The sequence below is a fragment of the Tamandua tetradactyla genome, chromosome 4, assembly GCF_023851605.1.
Source record: "Tamandua tetradactyla isolate mTamTet1 chromosome 4, mTamTet1.pri, whole genome shotgun sequence".
Taxonomy (NCBI): Eukaryota; Metazoa; Chordata; class Mammalia; order Pilosa; family Myrmecophagidae; genus Tamandua; species Tamandua tetradactyla.
In genome coordinates this window covers 42100672-42121906 of record NC_135330.1, presented here as the reverse complement: position 1 = coordinate 42121906, position 21235 = coordinate 42100672, and the positions used below count along the sequence as shown (strand labels likewise).

Genomic DNA, 21235 nt, shown 5'->3' with positions numbered 1-21235 from the left:
GAATTAAATTAGAAATCAATGACAAAGACAACTAGAAATTCAACAAATGTTTGAAAATTGAGCAACACATGTCTAAGTAATCTTTATGTCCATGAAGAAATAGACAATATTTTGAAATTAACAATTATGGAAACATTTCATTTTTTAGCTAAAATAATTTAAACTAAACTATTTACTATCAGTTAAGCCAGAAAGATAAATAAAAGATTTGCAAAGGAAGAAGGGAAATTGGCATTATTCACAGGTAACAGGAATATGTATGTCGAAAAAAACAGAGTCTACAAATAAACTATTAGAATTAATAAAGAAATTGTGTAAGGTCACTACATACAAGGTATACAAAAATCAATTATATTTCCATATAAATGCAAAAACAAACTGGAAACTGAAATTTACAAACACCTTTTATAATGATATTAAGATGTCAAATATTAAGAAATATACCTAAAAAAAAGATATACAAGTGTCTTATTGAAACTGCAATGCATTCATGAGAGAATTAAATAATACTTAGGTTTGGATTAGATTCACAGTCTGTTCATGCTTTGGTAAATTCAATATTGTTATCATGTTACATCTCTCCTAAAAGAATCAATACAGTCCCATTCAAAACCCTAGCGGGTTTCTTTTCATTTTTTGAAAATTGACAAACTGATTCTAACGTTTATATTAATGTGTAAAGAACTAAGAATAACCAAGACTAACTAAGGAAGAAAAACTTGGATAATCTACACTACCATACATAAAGACACATATTAAGACAGATTAAGACATATTAAGACAGACAGGTATTAGGGAAAATATAAACTAATAAATCAACAGAGCAGAAACAGCCATACATATATAGTTGCCCAATTTACAACAATGGCACCACAATCATTCAGTGAAGTTATGATTTTCATCAGTAGACTAGATAAAAAAATGTATGATATACTTATATAACGAAATACTACATAGCAATAGAAAAATGGGCTTCTGTTACAATAGCATGAATGAATCTCACAGACATAATGACGAATGTAGAGATTTATATGAAAAGCAAGAATAGGCAAAACTTATCTGTAGTGATAAAGGTCAAATATCGGTTATCTTTGGAACAGTTACCTTTGGGGATGTTCACTGACTAGAAGGGACATGAACAAGCTTTCTAGGGTGCTTATAATGTTCTGTATTTTTATCTGGGTGATAGTTTCATAGGTGGAATACAGGAATGCATCAAACTGTGTAATTAAGGTTCATGCACTTTATGTATGTTACACCTTAATTTTTTAAAAACGAGTCAAACAGAAAGAAAAACTTGCAAACAAAACTGAGAAGGAACCAACAACAATAAAACAGAACACGACACCAGATAAATCTGACAAGAGAGTTTTAAGAAGATGGGAATGGCTGGGGAAGGGGGATACACACACACACACACACACACACACACACACACACACACACACAAAACTGGAGCTCATTGGATTTATGGATTTAAGAACAAAGAGGATCTTGATGAGACTTTTTTAAAAAGTGGAAGTTTCAAGTCCAGTTTTCAGTGATTCAAGTTCTGAATGGAAGGAAAGAACGAGTTACAAAGAATTGCAAGAAACCTTTTGAGGCAAAAAGGAAGTTGGTAGATGGAGAGGGAAGTAGGATAAGAAAACAGCATTTCATGTCAAGAAAAAAATATGTGGCTTCAGATTCTTCCTGAATAGTTATAAATCTTATTTCTAGGCCATACATACCATAATCAAAACTAAAGGGTTGAATTCAACAAAGAAAACTCTAGTCTGTTTTGTTTTTGTTTTTGTTTTGATCAGAAGAGAGGATGTATACCTCCAGTGGAGTCTGGAAAATTACAATTGAATTCGACTCCTTACTAAAAACTAATAAAACCCATAAAAGAGTCTTCTTACATATATCTAACTAAGGAACACTTTAGAGAATTAATTATCCTGGAAATGTGTACCAAAATATAGCTTTCAGCTCAGCAGTTCTTTTACCCTCTCTCCACTAGTCCATGTGACATGTCCATTAGTCCAACATCCATCAACATGGAAGTTGATGATAGCTAATGACAACTACTTGACATTTGACAACTACAAATAATAATAAGTTTTTATTATTCCATGAAAGTTCACTTTTGTGACAGAAATGTTAGTATTTTTTTTCTCCAAATTCCACTTTTCTGGTAACTTAGAGTGATAAAAAGAAGGGATGGATTAGTTTTATTATGTACTATAGCTTATTTTTTCCACATTAAATTCATGAGTTTAACAAAAATCCAGGGTTTATCATTGAATTTTACTATACCAACAACATTAATGCTAGTCATTAACAGAAATATATCTGCCACCCCATGAAAAAAAATACATAAACAATAAATGACTTACTATAATGTGCTGATAAGGATCTATAAATGACATTTTGGTTTCAATTACAGGAAACCTTTTCACACTTCAAAGGTCTTCTCTGGCACTTGAGCTTCTTTAAAACCTACAAAATAAACAATTGCCATTGTTAAATTTCCTCTTGGATGTAATTCCAAGATTTGAGTATGATGAGCACACACCTTAGGAAGTGAAAGTCTACCTTCCCTGAAACCAGATGGATTGAATTCTCTGGTTGTATGTTTGAGTGGGTACACACACATAAATTAGGAGAGGGGAAAGTCTGTTTTTATAGTATTGTTTAATTTCCTTATTTATTTGTTCAAATCTATTCCACGAGTAATTATTAGGAAAGTCCAGGATTTTTTTTTGAGGTTTGCATTTGCCAAGTATTTTATGAGAAGTACACTGAAATTACCGAAAATTAAAATTATTTTGTACTGTTTATTAAAGGGAACATATGCCACTATGTCTTTTCTCAGTTGTGTCAGCATTACACAAATTAACAATAAAAGGGAACATTTTTACCTTTGCAAGTGTTAGGAACTTTTAAAGTATAATGTTTGCTCATTCTAAAGTAAAAGTTTATTTTGGGAGCAGGTATATGAAAATATTTTAATGAGAAAAAAACTATACTTTCTTTTTCTATGATTACTCCATGTGGTAGTTAGATTCAGTTGTCAACTTGGCCAGGTGAAGGTGCCTCGTTCTATTGCTGTGGACATGAGCCAATGGTGTGTGAACCTCATCTGTTGCTGATTACATCTGCAGTGGGCTAGGAGGCGTGCCTGCTGCAATGAATGAGGTTTGACTTAATTGGCTGGTGCTTAAATGAGAGTGTTCAATGTAGCACAGCCCAAGCAACTCAGCATACCTCATGTCGGCACTCGCAGCTCAGCCCGGGCCTTTGATGATACAGAAAGAAACCACCCCAGGGAAAGTTGTTGGAACCCAGAGGCCTGGAGAGAAGGCCAGCAGACATCACCCTGTGCCTTCCCCAGTAAGAAAGAACCTCAGTTGAAAGTTAGCTGCCTTTCCTCTGAAGAACTAATGAATAAATCCCCTTTTCTTAAAAGCCAATCCATCTCTGGTGTGTTGCATTCTGGCAGCTAGTAAACTAGAACACTCTATATAATTTAAAGTCAAATTTAAAAATCGCTCAATGAACATCTTTGCTTTTCCATCATAGATTTTTGCTGGAGACTACAATAGAACACAGACCCATATTTCAGCATTCTATAAATCACATTGTAAATTTGAGTATCTTTTCAATGTCTTTATTATTCACATTTACAATTTAAATTCTAGAATACAATATTTTATTTCAGAATAAAACAATTAAAATATTTTAAACTATTTTAATATTATTTTTATAAAAATTATTTTAAAACTGGCATGCTCATTGTAACAAAAGCAAACTACTGAAGAGAAAAGAAATAGTTTTCTATTTCTTTTAGAAATATTATACTCAAAAATAGAGTAATCACTCTTATTTTGACCTGTAGCTTTCCAGTGCAAACACATGCAAATACATATGCATGTATTTACAGTAAAAGGAAATCAGAGAATTTGAGTGTTTTTTTTTTTACAAATATTGAATCTCATTATATCACCTTCTTACAGTTCCTCAAACTGCCAGTCTGAAACACTGTTCTAAAGCCACTCCTACCTCATCTTCTTATGACTAGCTTCTTTCCAGAAACCAGATTTCAGTTTAAATATCATCTCTTTATTATTCCTTAATTCAGTCTTTTGTTTGTTTCCAACATTTCACATACATCTTTTTCTAATAATTTCATCTATTGCTTGGATTATTTATTTGTTCTAGAATGCAAGCTTCAAGAGGGTAGGGAATGTATCTAACTCGTTCACTTTTTAAAAAAAAAATTAAAAATGTTTTTAATTGACTAACCAAAACAAAATACAAACATGAATAACTCATTCACTTTTGATTCTCCAGTAGTACAAACAATGCTTTACCCAGAGTAGGCATGCCTTAGATGTTTGTGAATGAATCAGTGGGGAAAAGATGTAGATTTAAGTCCTATGGAAGAAAGCATGATGCATTTGAAGAAAGGAAAGAAAACTAGTATAGAAAGCAAATGGAAGAGTTGGGGGATGAGGCTGAAGAAGTAGATAGAAACCCAATCTTGAAGTCTTTTAGATGAGTATTTTCAAAATGTTAGTCACTGGCTCATGAAATCAAGTTAGTGGGCTGTAACCAGCACTTAAGTAAATGTAATAGAATGAAAATTAGGGCATATTGTTCATAGCAAACTATCGCATAAAATGTGCTTCTTCTAAAGTTCTATCACCCCAACAGACGAACCTACTGTGTTGGATTTCAGAACCCTTCCCATAGTTCTCTTTAATCCATGGAGCATAAGTGTTTCCTTTCATCCAAGAGACTCTGAGAAGGTTATGATTTCTTAAATGAAAATCCTCTGTCCTGCTATCTGTAATCCTTTATGTTTGTCAAGCATGAATAGACACTAGTCAACTGCAGGGACACAGTTAAACCTTCTTAAATCTTTCTAAGTAGCTCCTTAAAGGCCTTACTCTTGATTGGGGTTAGAACATATATTCCTCCCAGTTCTCCTCCCCAAGGGGAAAGGGATTATACTCCCACACCAACAATGCTCAAAAACAAAAAAAAAACAAATCTCTTTCAATTCCTCCCCACATCTCTACTATTCCAATAGTTTACTACCTGTGGTATAGGTAACAGATTTTAGAGTTATATAATATTCTTGTAAAATCTAAAGGGCACATTGTTTCACAACCCATTTTAGTATTTGATATCTTAGGTCTTATATCTTAGGATCTTGGCCAAGTTTCCATTTTAAAATGTAATACATACATGGGTTAATTTCCAAAACAGTAAAGTGAGCAATTTAGGAAATTTGTTCCACTGAAAGTATTGACAAAAGTGGACAAAGTTATAAAATACACCATTCAAAGATTGGAAATTAACCAAACAGCATGGAAATAATAAGGAGCATTTATGTTTTAAAAATCTACCAAGTCTCAGTAAAAACTAGAGACTGTAATATTGTAGCAAAGGGCTAATTCTCTCCTCCTCTAGCTCTAGCTAGAAAGGTCTAACCAGGAAGGCAGTGCCGCCATTAGGATGCACAGCTTTGCTGTCTTGCAGAGGGGGCTAACTGTGTTTGGAGTAGAGCTTGGAAAAATCCATGCTGGAGTGATATACAAAACAATAAAGATCACAGTAGCAAACAATCAGGACACTTTAACATTAGACTGAGGTCCATACTGGTTGGAGAAGGCAACAAAACAACAGACCACGCGGAAATTTAACAAGGAGATCCAGAGAACAAAACAACCAAAGAGAACTTTGATAAGACCCTACCTATTACTAGTGTGGATAGATTAGGCTGTGCATCCTAAAGAGAAAGTTTAGAGGACCCTAGCAAGCTATTTACTAATCATAAGGCCTCATGAGTGCTGAGAACAAAAACCAAGGAGAACTTGTGAACTCCTGGAACTTTGAAAGCATTCACTAAGTAACATGCAGATCAAATTGAAAAGGGTGGAAGACTTACTGGCTCACAGCAAACCTTTGATGAGTCACAAGCTGATTACAGACTACACCAGGCTGACTCAGGGGCAACCTTTAGAAAACTCAGTTTAAAAAATCAAGAATGAAAAAAAAAATGATCAAAGATATCAGAAACTGAGCATTAAATGGGAGGAGCCCATACAATGAGCCCAGAAGAGTCACTGAACAAACAAGCAAATAGCAATAATAACCTTATTGGACTGAGGGTCAGAATGCAGAGTTGCTACAATATATAACCCAAAGCTTCCAATTTCAAAAACAATAACAGCAACAAAAGAAGGCAAGCATGATCCACACAGAATATAAGCATAAATGGTAACTATCTTTGAAGGGAGAGGCCTTGGATTCTGGAGTTAGAGCACAAGATTTCAAAATACTTATTATGCGTATGTTCAAAAGAACTAGAGGAAACCATGGAAAGTATGACAGCAATGATGTATCAAATGGAATATATCAATAAAGAGATATAGGTATAAGAAAAAAGAACAAAATGGAAATTCTGGAGTTAAAAAGCACAGTAACTGGGCAGGCCACGGTGGCTCAGCAGGTAAGAATGCTTGCCTGCCAAGCCTGAGGACCCGGGTTCGATTCCCGGTGCCTGCCCATGTTAAAAAAAAAAAAAAAAAAAAAAAAAAAAAAAAAGCACAGTAACTGAAATGAAAATTTTACTGAAGGGTTTCTAGCAGATCTGAGCTGGCAGAAGAATGAACGAGTGATTTTAAAGATATACCAATAGAGATTATCCAATCAGAAAAACAGAAAGGGGGAAAAAAGGAAGAAGAAAAATGAGCCTCAGTGATTGGGGAAGCACCCAGCATACTAATAGTAATAGTAGTAATAGTAGTCTCAGAAGAAAAGCAGAGTGTGAAAGGGGTAGAAAACATATTTGAAGAAATAATGGCTTAAAAATGCCCAAATTCAATGAAAAACAAATCAAAAAGCTCAAGTAACTCCAAACAGGATAAACCCAAAGATATCCATACCTATATACATCATCGACATTTGTTGAAAGGCAAAGACAAAGAGAAAATTTTGATAGCAGCAAGAGAAAACGTGATTTGTCACTTCCCTAAACTGCCACAATAAGATTAGCAGATGACGCTTCATCAGAAACAAGGGAAACCTGAAGACAACATATTTAAAGTGCTGAAAGAAAAGAACAAAAAAGCTATCATACAAGAGTACAACAGCCAGCAAAAATACTCTTCAAAAATGAAAGCAAATAAAGCCATTCCCACATAAACAAAGGCAGAGAAAATGTGTTGTTAGCAGACAAGCATTGCAGGAAATACTGAAAAAAGTTATTCAGGCAAAAAGGAATACCAGATATTAACTCAAATCTATACAATGAAACAGAGAACAGTGGTAAAGATAAGTATATAGACAATTTTAAAAGATGATAAAATATTTTTTCTCCTCTCTTAAATGATGTAAAAGTCAATTCCATAACGGTATAATTAGAAAATTGTGTTTTGGGGTGTATATAAAGACATACACCATATAATAGCCACAAAAGAGTGGGGAAAAGACACCAGGCAGTAACTTGAATTTACAGGAAAAACAAAGAATATCAGAAATGGTAAATGTGTCAATTTAAAGATCCTAGAAATACATTTTTATTTTTCTTCTATTAACTTATTTAAAAGACAAAAGAATATATAAAGTAATAATTTATAACATGTTATTGTTGGGTTTATAAAGTATAGAGATGTAATGTATATAACAATAATAGCACAAAGTGGGGGAATTAAAACTATATAGGAGAAACTATATTGGAGAAAAGTTTTGGTATTTTGCTGAAATTAACATGTGCACTATAATTTCTAGAGCAACCATGAAGAAGATAGCTAAAAAAATACAATTAAAACTTAATGATGGAACAGAGAAACAAAAAAGAAATAAGATGTATAGAAAACATACAGTAAAATGCAGATGTAAATTCAACCACACATATAATAATATTACATGTGAATGGATTTAACACTATAATCAATAGGCAGAGACTGCCAGACTGGATAAAATCAAATACCTACAAAGATCTTGTGAAATCCAAATAAGTTATGAAGATCGGTTAATATCATTGTACCAACACTAATCTCCTGGTTCTGTTCTATGGTTATGTAAGATTTTGCATGGGGAAAGGAAGGAGTTCTACCTTTAAGGGTACTTGAGAAATCTTTGTGTTACTTTTGCAATTTCTTATCTTAAGCCATTTCAAATTAAAAAGCTTAAAAACTTCAATGTATCTGGATAGCTATAATTTCTGCACACAATTTTCATCCTAAAGTTATGTTCAGTAGAAGAAACAAAGTAGTCCCATGGAATAATTATTAGTATAGGTTCACTTTCTTTAGGACAAAATCATGTCATTATTATTAAACAATGACTGCATTTGGATTTCAGTTAGGAATAGGCACTACCCATCCTTTCTTTTCCCCCAAAACTGTTCATGATAGCAGCAGTTTATTTCAGCTTCTAAGAAACTAAGGCATCTCTGTCCAGCTAGCCACATTAGACACTAAAAAAATATTGTTTTCCACCCCCACTATTAACTCAGTCCTGGAAACCCTATTGCTACTATGTTGCAAAACCACAATCATTAAAGCTCATAAAAAAAAAAGCAGACCATTTTTTATTTTCATAACTGAAATGAATAACCAGTCTTTATGAGTGTACAGTCATTTAAATCTGAACCAAGAAATATGCAGTTAGCTCATTGTTTCTTTTTTCCCCTCCTTTTTTCTTTTCTTTTTTTCCTGGTCTGTAATATGAGACTTCCTGAACACTAATGAGGGGGAAATTTTTGGATATACTTCCAACACACATTTGTCTATGCAGTGCAACTGCTGGTTTTCAATGAGTGCGTAGTATACCGTGTGATCTGTCCAAATGCCTTTCAGTCATATTCTCAGAATGAGTTGGACTTCTCAGAGAAAAGTAAACAAGAACCAAAATACAGACCAGGGTATTTTGTCAATCCCTTTTCTTTACCTAAAGACATATGACAAGAGGAAAGGAAGTGGTCATTATAAGATTTGTAGCATCTGACAAAAAGAATAGGAATGTAAAGGATCCTTTCCTCTTTCCCTCCATGTCATTGTGTGGAGCAGAGGATATAATAAGAGGCCCAGCATTGAAGCAATGGCATTCTTTTGTACTGGAGCCATTATGACCTAAGTCCAAAGCCCGTCTCCTCCTCTCTAGCAGACCATTATCCTCAGTTTCCTCATGTGCAAAATGGGAGTGATGGGTCCCACACCTCACAGCCAGTGGATCATGGTATCACAAAGTATATGTAAAATTGCAAGGTGGGTCATAAGTATTTGAAAGCAATCGTGCATTACTCTTTTGTTTGTGATACTGGTGCTGTTCCCTCAAACTGCCCCTGCTTGAACTTTTTTTTGGCCCTACAGAGATTTCTGAGAAGTTCAAATAGGCAAATTTGTTGAGCACCCTGTATAAAGACCATATGTATTTTCATACTCAGCAATAAGCTTTTAATAAATTAAGAAACAGTGCTATTTCAGATCTATGATTTTTTTAAAACTGAGCTACTGATTCCAAAGTCAATCCTTTTTCTGTTATGCTGTACATAGAAAGGTGTTCTAAAAGTAGAAAGGGCAGTGCATCATTACATTTTCCTTGTCAGCATTCTGATATGTATAATTACAAAGGCACTACCAAAGTTTTAAATTCTTAAATTACTTTGCTGCTGTTTTTTTTTAATCCTAGTCCAAACAAAGAGGTTATTATTATCTACAAGCATAAAAAGATGAAGAAACAATAGGAATTAATACAGGTAAATGAGCTGCTTTATTTAGAAAATGTCTCTCAAGCTATAACTTCTCAATTTGTACATAAAACCTGCTGAGAGAATTCTTTATTCCCAAAGGGATTTGAAAGCATGCCTTCAGACAGAGGTACAAAGATGATTTAACCCAAGCTGTGTTTCTTACGCTAAGAGTGTGATGGCATAGATCCTGCTTGCCACACTCCCCACTGAGAAGCCTGATGCCCTGCATCTGATGTCCATTCTCATCCTTTTGAATTGACGTTTTCCATTTTGTTTACTACTACTCTATAATGCTTCTTATTGCTCACATTTGGATTTATTGAAGCACTTTTTAAACAAACAAGTTTACATGGAATACTTACTGGGGTTTCAGAAAACGGGAGAGAGGTTCACGTAGTTTACAATAGAAAAAGCTTCAGGGAAAGATAATTAAGCTATTTGAAAACACAAAAGGGCTTAGATAAGTAGAAATGGTAAATAGAAATATTTCCACTAAGGAAGAGTCCATGAAGAGTACAGCTGCACATCCCCATCCCACTGCAGGCTCTCATGCTGATCTGTCCCCATACTGCTCATTCTTCATTAGTCTCACCTGAAGTAAGTCATCTCTCAGCCTCGCTGCTAGGTTAAGACTCTTGTATTTCTCCTTGAAATCTCTTACCATAACATTAAATATTATATTACCATTATATATAGGGAATGTCTCCCCTAGATGTAAGCAATACAAGGGAAGTAGCCATTTATTTCCTCCCTATAGTTCAGTGTTGGGTCCAGAGAAATCATTCAATGACTATTGACTTAAAGATAAATTTACAAGCATGGATATTTGCATGGTGCACCGAGGAAAACTGGCCAGACTATAGCTGAGGACTTACGTTGAGAAATAATCAAAAATAACTTCAGTCTGTTTACGGAATCTACACAATGACAAACTAAAAGGTATCTTAAAAATCATGAATTTGAATACAGAATTTTAAAAGCTCATATCTGTTAACCATGTCCCAGGTGCCAAGTACTGAGCTAAGTGATTTACTCACACCATTTCATTTAATCTTCATAACAAGATAGGAATCATTATCACATTAAAGATAAACAGATTTATAAGTGTTAGATGATTTACCTAACTGGCAACTCAAACCGAGACAGACTTTATCCCAAACCTATGTCCTACAAGAGAATATTGTCTTCCAGAAAGATTAAGATACTTTTTTCTAGTTCATCTGGGTTAATAAGGAGGGGCTGATCTGGTCCTAGAATCTTAACCTTTTGTCTCACATAGTTCTCTTTCTCCTGCTTCAATAAGCCACTACATAAAAAACCCTAAAGGACTAGCAGATATTCAGAGATATTATACAGTAGGCAACAGAGTTATTCGAGAGTCTTAAGCCTAGAGCTAACATGATGGAAGAGACACTTCAGTAATACAAACATCATTTAAGCATTGTTAATGGGGAAAGGCAGGGCTTGAGAAGGAAGAAACACAAGCAGCCAGAGAGATCCAAAAGTGATGTGATGTGATATGCACCTAAACTAAAATTGTGGAAACTATAAAGAAGAGGAGAGAAGAGTACACAACACCTTGTAAATGAAGCAAGCTCTGTCATCTGATCATTTAAAAAACTCTCACACACATACATACACACATAGGCAAACATTCTATATAAATGAAAATAAAAGTGGCGCACAATCTTGGGAAAGGTGTGGGTTTCTACAGCTTTCTCTCTCCAGACTAGACATTTTAAAAATATGCTCTCGGGTGGGCCACAATGGCTCGGCGTCAGAGTTCTCGCCTGCCATGTGGGAGACCCGGGTTTGATTCCCGGTGCCTGCCCATGCCAAAAGAAAAATGCTCTCCTAGGGAGCATTTGTGTTTGATGGAGGATTCCACTCCCTCTTTAATTGCTGCCTTTTTTTAAATGACGTACTCGAGATTGCCACAGCATGGAAAGCCATATCTTTTCTCTAAGGTAAACAGTCCAGGGAAAACCCCTGAAAAAGCCTTCATACTGGCTTAACTATTCCATAGAACCATTTTATTACTGGATGAAGTTATCAGCATTCTGGGCTGGCTTTGCATTTAACTAGCACAGTAACTATTTCGGGCAGCTGGCAAAACCAATCTTGTCGTAAAAAATATGGATTGTATCAATGATCTTCAAGTAGAAAATGTTGAAAGAAGCTGATAGCATGAGTTGCCAAAGTTCAGAGGAGTTGTACATGCACCATGTCACAAGTGTTATAAAACTAAACCACTTCACATGGGACTCGCATTCTCCAAGTCCTTGACTGCATAACATATAATGGGAATGCAGATTCACCATTATTTTTTCAAATTGTAAGAAGTTTCATGAAAATACTTCTACATAAAACTAAAGAAACTTACTTCAGACGTGAACATGAAACCCAGACTGTTGCAGAATTAAGAGCTCTGTAAATAGAAGGGATGCATCACAACGAGATGCTCAGGAGCTCTTAACCATTTTTTGTACTGTGTACCCGTCCAGTTGTCTGGTGAAGCCTAAGGGCACTTTAGTACAACATAACAGTGAATTGTAAAATGCATGAAATAAAAACATTGGATTATGAAGGAAACCAATTACACTAAAATACATGGAATCTTTGGCCACCTGTAGGTCCCTTAAATGATAATATATTTATGCTTTGAAGCCCTGAAACACATTTTCCTCTTCTAGTTCTATGAAGTACACCAACATAGTTCTAAAGTTCCATGTAAAATTTGAGAACAGAAACAAGAACTTACAGCTTTTAAAAATGTAAAATGATAGAACACTGCAGTTCTGTTTGTTCCATCTATAAAACCTAGCACCGTAACAACGTAGCACACTTTGAATGTTTAAGTGTTACATTCTAAAAAGATGTTGAAATGATCCAGAAGTCATCTAGTTGCAAACTGCTCCAAAACATGAAACTTCTATTTCCTCAACCTTTGATCAGCAAGCTGGAGAGCAGTGCCAAAGAAAATAAAACCTTTAAGAATGTAGCAGTTTAGTTCAGCTGAGCTCCTGCTGGTGAGATATATATTGCAAGACGGTTTTTTAAAAAAAAGTGTATGACATAAACAAAAATAGTGACGCTCCCCCCTTCATGAGGAATTGGAGAGAGAGAGAGGTGAGATAACTGTAACTAAATCATAATCTAACAAATATGGGCAGAGCCAGGAATAAAATGTAGAATGCTTTTCCAACTCATTGTATACCTCACCAGGGTAGGGAGGAAAGGCAGAAAAAGAAACACCTCCTGAGTTCCAGGCAGCATTGCTGTTAAACAGCAGAACCAGAAGCCAACTCAAGAGAGTCTGACCACAAAGAGTTTTTCTCATTACCAGCTGCCCAGCTTGACACACACATACACACACACACACATGCACACACACACACACACACACTCATTGCTTCCATCAAGAAGTGTCTGGCTATCATAAGTATAAAATTGCTAAAGCATGTTAATGTCTAGAAGATTTATGAGAAGTGGTTAACAATATGTGGCTTTTTTTAACTTTGAGGAAATATGATCAATATTTCAATAATATTATCTTAGTTCTTGGAAAAATATTATTTTGATTGCGGTAACCAGCTGCTCTCTAAACCTCTAAAGATTCAACAAGAAAATGCTTTAAATGTTAAATGAAGGATATATGTCAAATTGAAGAAAGAATCTCTTGATAGTAGGGCTGGGAGAGGAAGATCCTCTCTTATGATAGTCTATTATTATTACTAAATCTTTTAGACATTTTTGCCTTGAAGAATTGTAACAGTTTGAATTCTATAAAGCCTTATCTTGAGGGAGTACTAAAGTGTCATCCAGGTACCTGGGGAAGTGGAAAAAGAAGTAAATAAGGCAGGGAAGAGTATCATCAGTCAATCCCTTGCTAAGCACAGTATCATCCCTTGTGCTTAGCAAGGGATGTGCTATGAACCAGCTGCAGGAATTCAACCAGGGATCCAATAAAGGTGGGTGGGGCAAACTTTTAAACATTCAGAACTTACAGCAACCACTACCACAAAACCAGGAACAGTTTTACCAATTAAGGATTGGTAATAAAGGAATAAAAGATCCCTTTTTTCCAATAAAAGAATGATCGATTCCAGGATGATGGTTCCTGGAATAGGTAGATGCATAGAGATTCACTGAACTGTAGAACTAGAATCCAGCAACTGCTAATGAATGAAAACAACAAGCCTTTGAAAGGAACGAAGGCTCAATTCCTGTCTATGCAAGAAATGAAGTCAACTGGTGATTACTCCCTAGTCACTAACTACCTTAGATAGAGGGATCTGCATTCTACCAGCTCATTAAATTCTATGAATTTTTATTGAGGGGGCATTTATTAATTTATTTGCTTAGTGCACAGATAATTCATTATAATCACTCCCAGCCTTTCTAGTTTCTTTCTCTTCCACCCTAGAAGAACTCTATCCTCTAGCTGCTCTGGGGCTGACCCTAGAATTTAAAAATAGCTGGAGGAAAATGACATAACCTGATAGAATCACTTTATTTTAGGTTCACATTGTCAAAACTCAAAAAGCCTCTTGTGATGGTTGTGTTCAGGTGTCAACTTGGCCAGGTAATGGTGCCCAGTTGTCTGATCAGGCCAGCACTGGACTAATCATTACTGCAATGATATTTGTGGCTGGTTGATAAACCAGAAAGCTGTTTTATTAAAGCATCAATCAACTGATTGCATCTGTGACTGATTGCATCTAGATCAACTAAGTGTGTTTCTTCCACAAATGAAAGAATCCAATCATCAGATTTGATCCAATCAGTTGAAGACTTTTAAGGGAGAAGAGAGAATTTTCACTGCTTCTTCAGTTAGTGAGCCTCTCCTATGGAGTTCATCAAGACCCTCCCCCTCCACAGTGTTGCCAGCTTCACAACCCGCCCTACAGATTTTGGACTCTTACATTCCCATGATTCCATGAGACACTTTTATAAATCTCGTATTTACAGATATTCCCTGTTGGTTCTATTTCTCTACAAAACCCTGACTAATATAATCTCATACCAGGACTGGTTCTTGAGAAACAATCCTAAAAATGGGCTTTTATAATTGGTTTTCTACTCTGATTAGACTTAAATGCACGACTGTTTCTGTTTCCAATATCCGAGAAAGCACTGACAGTCCATGGCACAAACTGGCAATAAAGATAGGCAAAATATCACCATTTGATTCTGCTAATTGCATGCTTATATGAGGAAGACTCTGGGGGATGAGAGTGTTTTTGACACCTTAATGGAGTTTTGTGGAATTAAGAGATATAATAATGTTGGCTGGTTGTGTTCAGATACACTGGATAAAGTTATGAGTGAAAGGAATATGCTGAAGTCTTCAAATTTGCAAGTTAAATACCATCTGAAAGATGTAAAAGTTTCTATGTGTGCCTTGAAAGAAAATCTTATTTCCTGTGGTCACAGACTTGATATGTCTGAAAACCAGACCCAGAGTCTCATTGTGCAAGTAGCAGATATATAACGTAAACTAAATTCTCAACCTTACAGGGCATCTACTGTTAGATACCCTAGAGAATGGGATCCTGAAACTTGGGGTGGGGATATATGGGTTGATAATGATGGCAGTGGGGACATGGAACCCTGGATTCTGCTGAGTCCTTGCTAGATAGACCTATAATGGTCTGTCCTGAGGAAAGCAGCCTTTCTCCAGCCTGCCTGAGAAAGCAACCTGACCTCCAGCCTGCCCTGAGGAAAGAGCTTCCCAGCCTCCAGAGATTAACTGTTCAGTGCCTGCTAAACTTGTAAGACCTCCCCTGGGGAAACAGCCCTCACTCCTCTGTCTGGAGCAACTAATCCTGTTACAGCAGATGAAACTATAATAGAATGACCAAAGGCAATTGGTTCAAAAGACACTTTAAATCTTTTGACCACCCACCCCTACCACCCATCTTTTCTTCAAGATCTATAACCAGATTAAAGTCCCAACAAGCCCCGAAAAGTGAGGTACAAAGTGTGACCCATGAAGAGGTATGCTATACTCCAAAAGAAATGCATGAGCTTTACAATTTATATAGACAGAAATCAGGGGGATATGTGTGGGAATGGATATTAAGGAATACAAAGTTGGATCAGGCTGAACTTATATACGGGCCCACTAAGAAGAGATTCTGCATTCAATGTTGTGACTCAAGGGGTTAGGAAGGGCTAACCCCCTTTCACAGTTAGTTTGGGTGGTTTGGCTGAAACATGGATCAAAAGGTGTCTAAATTGAAATTCCAGAATTGCCCTGGTGTAATATAGATGAGGAGATCCAAGGGCTTAGAGAGATGGGAATGTTAGACCAGATTTATCAAGAAGACCTGCTCACACACCCCAGGAATGTACAGAAGACACACCTTTTACGAGAACCTTGAGGAATACATTTGTAAGATTAGCTCCATTGTCCCTGAAGAGCTCTATGATCACACAGTAATACAGATATTACTGTAGGAACTGCTGTCATTAAGCTGGAATCCTTAAACACAATGGGGATGATGGGTTCCTGAGTTGGCAGAAGCCACATAGCAACAGTTAATCACCACAGATGAAAGATGGGCATGGCTACATAATGGACAGCAGACTCAAAACAGCAGTCAAAATAACTGACTCGCAGAGACGTATGGCATTGCCTAGTAGACCATGGGGTACCCAAAAGTAAAACAGATGAACAGTCTACTAAATTCTTGCTTGAGATGTGTATTAGCTAAGGTTCTCTAGAGAAAAAGAATTAGCAGGAAATATCCATAGATACAAAATTTATAAAAGTGTTTCACATAACTGTGGAAATGAGGAGTCCAAAATCTGTAGGGTAGGTTGTGAAGCTAACGTCTCTGATGAAGGGTCTGGATGAATTCCACAAGAGAGGCTCACCGGCAAAGCAAGAAGAGAAACTGTCTCTCCTGAATCTTCCTTAAAAGCCTTACAGTGACCAGATTAAACTCCACTCATTGCAGAAGACACTCTCCTTGATTGACTACAAATGCAGTCAGCTGTGGATGCAGCTGACATGATCATGATTTAATTCTATGGAACATCCTTATAGCAACAGACAGACCAGCCCTTGGCCATCCAGTCAAATGGGCACCACCACCTGGCCAAGTTGACACATGAACCTGACCATGACAAGATGTATAAGCAAAAGAATCCAGGTCAAGTGAACAGAAGTCTAACAAATTACAAATCAACAGTCACGGTCCTTTAATCAAGTCCCAGACTTGAGGCAGTTTACAGACTCAGAGCCCTTTGAATGAGGGTAAGGCCAGGTACCCTTAGGGAAGGACCCTGCTACACTGTTCAAAATTTATATTGCTAACTTTCCTCCCAGCTGTCTCTCAGGAGACCTGTGGCCTTTCAATAGGGTAACTGCATTGGGGAAGAAGAAATGATCAGATATTTTATGGATTACTAGACACTGACTCTCCTGATTCCAGGAGACCCAAAACATCACTCTGTCCACCAGCTAGAGAGCCTTCTATTTCAGTGAAATTTCTAGGTGTCCAGTGGCGTGGGGCATCTCAAGTTACCCCTTCTAAGGTGAAGGATAAGCTGCTGCATCAGTCTGCTCCTCTGACCAAAAAAGAGGCACAACGCCTAGTTGACCTCTTTGGATTTTGGAGACAACATATTCTTCATTTGAGTGTGCTACTCCAGCCCATTTACTGAGTCACCAGAAAAGCTGCTAGTTTTGAATAGGACCAGAACAAGAAGAGTCTCTGTGACAAGTCCAGGCTGCTGTGTAAGCACTTGGGTCATATGATCCAGCAGATCCAATAGTTCTGGAAGTGTCAGTGGCAAATAGATACGTTGCTGGAGCTTTTGGCAGCCCCCTGTAGGAGAATCACAATGCTTCTACCAACACTACCATCCATGGGCTTACAGAATGCCTTATCCACCATCATGGTATTCCACACAGCATTTTTTTCTGATCAAGGAACCCACTTTACAGCAAATGAAGTGTGGGAATGTGCACATCCTCATGGAATTCTCTAGTCTTTCCATGTTCTCCATCATCTGGATCAGCTGGGTTGACAGAATGGTGGAATGGCCTCCTTTTTTTTTTTTTAATATACTAAAATATCAGCAGACATTATCTCAGGTATTTGTATTTTGGGTGATTTTCAACTTTTATGCTGTTTCCGTACTTTCTACACCCAGTGTAGAAATCCCAGCCGCATCAGCTGATTCTCAACCCTAGAGTACTCTACTTTAAATTTGATTGTAGCTACCTTCATTAAAAACAACAGAATCACTCACGACTGTTTTGTGACTTCTTTTACTGACCTGCCCCCTTGTTACCACTTCGTCTTTGTTGTAAGTTCTTTGAGGACAGAAAGGTATATTTTATTGTACTTTTGCACTCTTCTACCTGCTCCACCCCCAGGACCACAATCCTTACACATTGATGAGCAATATTTGTCACCTTCAAACTGAGAAAACAAAATAAAATTTAGGATTGGTTGGGGGCAAAGTCGCATTTAAAGAGTATCTTCAAGACATTTTTTTCATCACATAGTAGTATATGCATCATCATGATAATTTCTTAGAACATTTGCATCAATTCAGAAAGAAAACAGAAAAAAATTCATACATGCCATACCGCTTACCCCTCCCTTTCATTGATCATTAGCATTTCAATCTACTAAATTTATTGGCCGTTTGAAGACCCAATTATGTTGTCAACCAGGTGGCAATACCTTGCAGGGCTGGAGCAGTGTTCTCCAGGAGACTGTGTATGCTCTGAATCAGTTGTCCACTCTATGGCACTGTTTCTCCCACAGCCAGGATTCACACGTCCAGGAATCAAGGGGTGGAAATGAGAGTGACACCACTCACTATCACCCCTAGTGATCCACTAGAAAAACCCTTGCTTCCTTTCCCTGAAATCTTAAGCTTTGCTGATCTACAGGTCTTAGTTGCAAAAGGAGGAATGCTCCTACCATGAGAAATAACATTGATTCCATTGAACTGGAAGTTAAGACTGCCAACTGGCCACTTTGGGTTTTTATGCCTCTGAATCAACAGGCAAGGAAGGGGATTACTGTGCTGGCTGGGGTGACTGATCCTGACTATGAAGGGGAAATAAGATTGCAACTACACAATGGAGGTAAAGAAGAGTTTTCCTGAAATACAGGAGATTTCCTAAGGTATCTCTTAGTACTACCATGTCCTGTTCATTAAAGTTAATGGAAAACTGAAACAACCCAATCCAGACAGGACAACCAATGGCCCAGAAACTTCAGGAATAAAGGTTTGTGTCATCCCATTAGGCAAAGAACCATGGCCAGCTAAAGTGCTTGCAGAAGGTAAAGGGAACATTGACTAGAGGAAGACGGTAGTGAGAAATATGAACTATAACCATGTGATTAGTTACAGAAATGAGGACTGCCATCATATGAATACTTCTTCCCTGTTTTATTCATGAGTATGTTTGTATTTGCACATAAATAAAATATCTTGTTTTGTTCATATCATATGGCATAAGCTATACTGTTCATGTTAAAGTATTTAAGTTATAGGATATCAAGTTTAAGAGTAAATGTCACCTAAGGACCTACACCCCACTCTTGAGAGATTTTGTGTGTTTTGGTTTGTATGCAGGACAGTTGAGTTGTTAGGTGCAACATATGTCTGTACTGTATTCTATTTAGGGATTAAGTATGGTTTGAGGTGATGTGTATAGCTGCCAAGTTGACAAGAGGTGGACTATGATGGTTGGGTTCAGGGGTCAACCTGGCCAGGCAATGGTGCCCAGTTTTCCGGTCAAGCAAGCACTGGCCTGTTGCTGCAACAATATTCTGTGGCTGGTTGATAAACCAGAAGGCTGGCTTATTAAATCATCAGTCAGTTGATTGCATCTGTGAATGATTACAGCTACGATCAACTAAGGATGTGTCTTCCACAAATGAGAGAATCCAGTCAGTTGAATTTGATACAATCAGTTGAAGACATTTAAGGGAGAAGAGTTTTCATTGCTTCCTCAGCCAGTGAGCCTCTCCTGCAGTCTGTCAAGATCCTTCATCAGAATTGCCAGCCTCGCAGCCTGCCCTATAGATTCTGGAGTCTTGCGTCCCCATGGTTGCATGAGACATTTTTATAAATTTCATACATACAGATATCTCCTGTTCTGTTCTTCTAACTAAAACACCTCTCAACACTACATGGCATCTTTCTAGGTTTCTCTAGTGAACTTGCATTCTTACTCTAGGAAATGACTTTCTTCTCTTCTCCCTCTCTAAGCTGATAAAGAAGACCCCATCTCTAAACTGGTGACCTCACTTCCCTTCCCTGAGAAAACAGAAAGTACTAGGGGGAAGTTTCTCATTTTCCCAGCACCAAATCTGCAAACTCACCAGCTTCTATGTTTAAGTTCTCTTTTTCCTGCTCCCTGTCACAAAGTAAGCAGCTTCCCTCCTCCTGTTCAGTCCTGACCTCACATGTGACTCTCTGGATGCAAGATCACTCTTCATCCCTAAGGCTTTCCCTCAGGTGGCCAAGTTTTCTTTTCTTGAGTCATCAAGTTTTACTTTTTACTGGATAATCTGATTGGTGAACCTGTTACCATCTCTCCCTCCACTCTATACTCCTTTTTCTTCACAAATGTATGAGGTGAAAGTACAGAAATGTGTCCATTTTTAATGCTTTATTTCACTGTCAATTTTCTCCAAAAGGGCATCTGTTCAGTATATCTATGACCTTACCTCCCATTCACTTCCATCTCCTTATCACTTCACCCCACCACTCCACTAAAACTGCTCTCATCAAGATCACTAATGACCTTCAAGTTTGCAAATGGAGATAACCTTTCTATCCTCACCTTCCTCAACCTTTTTGTTTCTCTGGAACCATTTCCCTCCTTTGCTCCTATGACATCACCCCAACCTATAGTTTGCCATCTAATTTCTTGGTTGTTTTTCACTAGCTCATTTACAGATATGTTCTCCACCTAGACACCCCATCTTAAGCCCAGTTATTCTTACCCCATTCACCTGCCACCCATGGATTCTCATCCCTCATCTCTGTTCACATTTTTATATCCTGGACGGGCAACAGTGGCTCAGTGGAAGAGTTCTCACCTGCCATGCTAGAGACTCAGGTTCGGTTCCCAGTGCCTGCCATGTAAAATAAATAAATAAACAAGCAAGCAAAGAAATAAATAAAATAATTTTTTATCTCCTCAGCAAGTCCTCCCCATCTTCTACTTCCTCATGTTATTTTAATTATTGAAGCCTGTTTACTTCCTTTATATCATTTATTATCTGTTTGCACACTTCAAGAGGAAAAGAGCCATACCTGCTTAATTCACCCAAGTACAGTGTATATGTAGCACAGTGCCTAACAGGTAGTGGTATTAATTAAAACTTACTGAATTGGCGAAGGAATAAATTTGAACAGCTCAATGATAACTGATATTAGCAACTGCATTTTTTGACCCAGCAGGTAAAATCCTTCTGTAAAAAAGGAGAGTACAAACTACCT

At 37.1% G+C, this 21235-nt stretch overlaps 1 protein-coding gene across 3 annotated transcripts in view; it reads right to left on the bottom strand.

The window, feature by feature from the left end:
• Positions 1-21235, bottom strand: part of PLA2G4A (phospholipase A2 group IVA) — a 147873-nt gene that overhangs the window by 119523 nt on the left and 7115 nt on the right. For all 3 annotated transcript variants that reach the window (XM_077157263.1, XM_077157265.1, XM_077157264.1), the window contains one exon: positions 2379-2481. In XM_077157263.1, coding sequence (XP_077013378.1) covers positions 2379-2411 — 33 coding nt within the window. In that variant the 5' untranslated portion in view covers positions 2412-2481. The remainder of the gene's footprint in view (positions 1-2378; positions 2482-21235) is intronic.